Genomic DNA, 5261 nt, shown 5'->3' with positions numbered 1-5261 from the left:
AGTCAGTCAACATTTCTTTTAATATATTAAGAATTTGTTTGTGTACTCTCTAGTCTACATTAACAAAACGAAATTGCAAGCCAAATATTTGGTGACTAATAATAAAATGCCATATCAAAAGGTTCATTATTTAATGAAATTTTTTCATTTACTTATTACCATTAAGATAAAATAATTAGCTAAAATTTGTTTAATAAAAGATGTGCTTCAAATTTATAAAACATTTACTCTCGCTAATACATTGGCAGTAGTAAAAAATGATTACAATTATTATTTACAAATAACACCAACTTCTCGATAATAAAAACAACACAAACATGATTGAAGTCCCCGTTATTTTGAGGCTCATAGCGGAATTTTCACAGACTCTCTTCAAGGCGGACGTGGATAAATGTTTGATAGTAAATATATTGTGGATACTAGCAAGATCCTCAGATGTCAACTGGTTCTCATTCCTGGATAACACGACACTGTATAGCTGTGAGTGGGGTAATCGCATACAGAAGTTTAGCACTAGATGATTTTTAGCAACTTTTAATACTTGTATCACTCCACCGAAGAAACGATACATTTTGTCGACAGCTAGAAACAAAAACATGAAAGTATTATCAATTGATTTATCGTAATCCAGATCAATCTGACGCTATATTAACTAAACTAAAAAAACAAATACGCCTAAGTCACAATGCTTAAATTCACACCACACTGTGTTAGGATAGCTAACGAAAAAACATCTTGTAAAAACAATTGTCATTTTCTTTGTAAAATAACATTTTAAGACGACTCTCAACTATCGCATTAACTTACATCCATTAGGCACGTCCGTGGGCCAGAATCCTTTATGAGACGTATTGACCTTGATGTGGTACTCATCCCGCCAGAGTCCTTCGTTCCATTCGAGAACAAAATAACGGATACGATATTGCTCGGGGAGGCCGTAAGTTCGACTCACGTACGGGGAATTCGTTATCGGTAGATACGACGTAGGAGGAGTAGGCTGCAAACAAAAATAAAATCATAACTTATTACAGCAACCTTGACCGAGAATAAAAAAGTTTTGACTCGACTAAAAATTCTTGAAAAAAATTGTATAAAAAATATTAATTTGTGTAATCACAGTTTCTAAAATTATATCATTTAACATATATTAAGTTATATATTATTATTTATTATATGATAATGTTTATTATAATAATGTAATTTATTTTATTTGTACATACTAAGTTACGATTAATCAAACCTCCCGCTAAGTAGTCTTCAAACTTTCGAAAATGTACGATGGGGCAGTAAGGGTTTACTTCTGTAATCGTTTGAGAATCTTTATGAAAAATGTATTCTCGTAAATACCACATTCCCAAAAGCGTTTCTATATCGAAATCATGTATGGGTTTTAAATCAGGACAGTAATCAACATTTGTTCCGTCTACTGTTATTGTAAAAAGCAAAACATATGGAATGGTAATGAACTGCATTTGGAATATGTAATTGAAAGTACGTTAATACAAAGGTGAGCTCTTAATTTGTGTAGAAGTGGTTAAGACACAATGTCGCAATATTAATTAAGGCCGAGCCACCGCCTCGCTTATATGACAGATACTTTAAAACATTTTGACCCATTAATTGCACATTAATGACTCTACATCCTCTTGCAAATTGTTCGTAATATGCCTTATAATTTTGACATTTAATTTATAAACTAAAACTCATTTAAAATGTTATATTAAAAACTTAGTTAAACATTATTAGATCAAATTTTTATTTCTGTATTGAAAAACTACATTGTGGGATCATTAAATGAAAAATATTTTTTTTAAGAGAATTGATTTTTTTAAACCAAAAATGTAATGAACTAACAAGTTATAAAAAAAAATCATACCTGTATGTGCACTTCCCTTATGTCAATATGAAAACATTCTTTGGTGTGTTCAATTTTATATTCTCCTTTCGAGTGTGGAATCTTTTCAACGCCGTACCAAACTCCAGATATCTGATCTAAATCTATTTCGCCAAAATACGGAGATAAGTCGTCGCAATATTTGTGATTCTCGAAGTAATAGCTATTCTGACCGTAACACTGAATATACCCTAAACTTAATAAAATTAATATTATTTTCTCCTCCATCGGGATCCAAAGATAATCCGGATAAATGTGAAAAGATTCGGATAAAATGAACCGGGAATACTAGGCGACTATACCCGGCAGGAGATAGCGAACGGATTACTCCGGCAAACTGAATGCAAACGATCTCTGCTTTTGACACGTGGGCGGCCTTTCAAATGAGCCAGTCTCAATTGACAGTGCCACACTGCTCGTAATTTTCTCGTTACATGACAACACTTCCTTAATCACCAATATAATAAACCCCTCATGAGGGGACAACCAGTTTTTTTACTTTAACAACTTGTTCGAAAGAAAGTTGCTAAAAAAAGAAATAAACAGAATAAATCTACTAAAGAAGAATAAAATTGGATTTTCCCGAAATTTTCTTAAATTATACGCTTTTCTCGGCATACTTAGATGCTAGGAATTCAGAAGCGTCTGAAAGTAGTGCCCAGTGAGATCGATACAATATTGTGACGTCAAAGCCGAACTGCTTATTGATCGGAACACTAGCATGAAGGGGTCGTAGCGCCACAAACTGTACACTGTACAACTATAAAATTGTAGACGACCACGTGACATAGGCACGACTATTATTATTTTCACATGAAATTTTTAATTTTTATAACAATCAACTACAAACAGTTGCTGTTGTTATTGCATAGCATTATATTCTTCACCGCTGTACTGAAAATAGCTTTCAAAATCCTCTTTTGTACTATTTAAAATAATGGCGTGTTGACGTCATTCTCAGAATCTGATACGTAACGTATCCGTTTGAACTCGAGGTTAAATGTACTAAGTTATCAGAAATCGCAGGATGTCAACATAAAACACGTAGCAAAAGAAAACTGCTACGAATCTCCTTAAAGGTTATTATATATATTGGCTGCGCTAAATCTCCAAAGGTTGTTTTTAGTGAATGTTAAAATGTATATTATTTACTATTGCAATAGAATAAGCAAAGTTCGTTATTTTTATGTCTCTTAAATGCTTTTATTTTATGTTTTATAGTATACCAGTAAATACCGACATATTACTAAATGATAAATAGAGATATTCTAAATAAGCATAGCCAGTCAAGAAAATAATTTCTTATTTGGACAAATTCAATGATCTTTATAGATAACACTTTGGAATACTACCGCACAAGCTACGTTTGCGTCAATCAACACCATTGAAGCGCTGTTTTGAATTTGTCAAGTTAATAATATTTTTTCAATAACGTTTAAGTTGATGTAGAAGACTTTTGTTACATATGTATGCAGTATTACAACACCTATGATTTGTTTTTAATACTTCCTGATATAATTCAAGGCTCGCGCTCTTCATTCTTTTTTCAAATTCATATCAAGAAAATTATTTTCGGATAGTAAAAAAAAGAAGTTTAATGAACAAGAAAAAATATATTGATTAAAAATGTATCCCATTCAATGCATTTGAAATACTGAGAACCTGTAATTATTTGTTCAGCATGAACTTCTCATATGCAGCTACTTCAAAAAACATTCTCGTGTTTTCATTAAATGTGGCAATGATATGGAAACTATTATTATATGCTATCATATATTTAATGTTACAGATGTGCAGTAAAGACTAAAAGTGAATAAATAATAAGGTTATACAATGAAAATACGCAAATTCGTGGTTTTTCTACTCGTAGCGCCGTAGCACACACATTTTCAGATGTTTTCCACGATGACGTAACGCTTTAGCTACGAAAATGCCAAGGCAACAGAAATTGAAAAGGGTCGACGACGCTTAAAACTTAATACCAAACACGACGCAACGCGTCGCCCCGCGCAAGTTAGTGCAAGTCAATAGGGGAGCATGATAAAAAGAAGGTGACAATAGTTTCCCCCAACTATCGGCCGTGCAAGAACATTATTTTGATGACGTCGCGGCCGGAGAATTTGTGTGACTGATGTTTACTGCTAAACTCTTAAATCAAAATAAATCGTTTGTTTTATTAAAAATTATTTTTTTTACATTTGAAACAGCGTGTAATAAAATTTGCTTGCATTCTCCATAACTTTTTTTCTTAAAAATACTATAATGAATGCTCTAACATATCCCTATTTAAAATATTCAATATTAATTCAATAAAAAGTTCAGAGACTTAAATTTATACTTAAAGCGAACATTTACTGTAATTTTTTAAAAATAATGTCACTTATCAGTGATATATCATATATAATAAACAAATTTTGCATAGATAGCAATATACTAATGTAACAAGATAAAGTTAAAACAAATGTTTTTTTTAAATTGTTACATTTATTTATCCCAATACACCAACAATGTTGATTTAAATATTTTAATACCACTGAAATTTAGTAGGCTTCAACATAGTACTGGGTAATACTTATAGTATACTTACTGGAGGGAATTACGGGTCATTTGTCGGCAAACAAGCTCCTCGATTCTGTATAGCCCTAGTACAAAGGGTCGCAGACGTTGGCGCCATTTTGAGTACTTTTAGTATAGTTTAGGGGTGGTTGATTTCTATGAACCAAAAAAAAAACACAAATGAAGAAAATCCAAATCAATATTACTATTTTTAATTACTCTCTTTTTAATTTAAGACTATATATATAATAATATATGTCGTGTAATAATGTAATAATATATGTGTAGGTTATTAAACTGTTAATGCATTTTCCTAAGATGATTTAAAATTCTAGAGGGTTCTAGATATATAATAATCTAACAAGAATTTTAGAATCATATCGGTAGATGGTGTTCTATAAGTAAATTGGTATTAAATGTGATGAAATGTTATTAATGTTATCGCATAAAGTTTACCGAGAAGAATTAAATATAACGTGGTCAATATTTCTTGTAAGGTAAATATAAAAGAGACGAATATTCAGATTTTGTTCGAAAGTACCTTAAGTTTCAAAATTCACATCAATACATAAGTAAAAAGTTTTAGATTAATAATCTTGCAGAGATTCGGATATTTTGATACCATCACACAATTGATTACTAAATAGTGAACAACAATACAACGGTTATGTATAATCCTCGACCTATACAGTGCACTCCATTATATCTATAAAGTATAATAATACTAAAGCAAAGAATACAAAACAGATTTTTATACAAATTTACTATCATCATTGACATCATCGTGTAAGCCGATAGACGCCCATTACAA

The 5261-nt window shown here is 31.2% G+C and overlaps 1 protein-coding gene across 1 annotated transcript; it reads right to left on the bottom strand.

Annotated features, from left to right (window-relative positions):
* Nucleotides 1-237: 237 nt before the first annotated feature.
* On the bottom strand, nt 238-2384 carry LOC137929805 (uncharacterized). Its single transcript, XM_068772912.1, has 3 exons — nt 1877-2384; nt 808-997; nt 238-582 (listed from the first exon to the last, which is right to left on the bottom strand). Exons 1-3 carry the CDS (start codon nt 2120-2122, stop codon nt 275-277), a joined length of 744 nt encoding a protein of 247 aa, XP_068629013.1. The 5' UTR covers nt 2123-2384; the 3' UTR covers nt 238-274.
* Between the last annotated feature and the right edge of the window lie 2877 nt (nt 2385-5261).

Source organism: Battus philenor, unplaced genomic scaffold, assembly GCF_028537555.1.
Source record: "Battus philenor isolate CCGP_79_NKW_IND1 unplaced genomic scaffold, ilBatPhil1.0.hap1 SCAF_5, whole genome shotgun sequence".
Classification (NCBI taxonomy): Eukaryota; Metazoa; Arthropoda; class Insecta; order Lepidoptera; family Papilionidae; genus Battus; species Battus philenor.
Note: the sequence above shows the minus strand (reverse complement) of the source record. Positions and strands in the feature narration are given on the sequence as shown.

Bases quoted from the DNA above. Each gene is read 5' to 3' on its own strand.
- LOC137929805 (XM_068772912.1), bottom strand. From the start codon at position 2,122: ATGGAGGAGAAAATAATATTAATTTTATTAAGTTTAGGGTATATTCAG. The intron at 998-1,876 runs GTATGATTTTTT...TTTTGTTTGCAG, and splicing joins TAAGGGAAGTGCACATACAG to CCTACTCCTCCTACGTCGTA. The intron at 583-807 runs GTAAGTTAATGC...TTTTGTTTCTAG, and splicing joins CACGGACGTGCCTAATGGAT to CTGTCGACAAAATGTATCGT.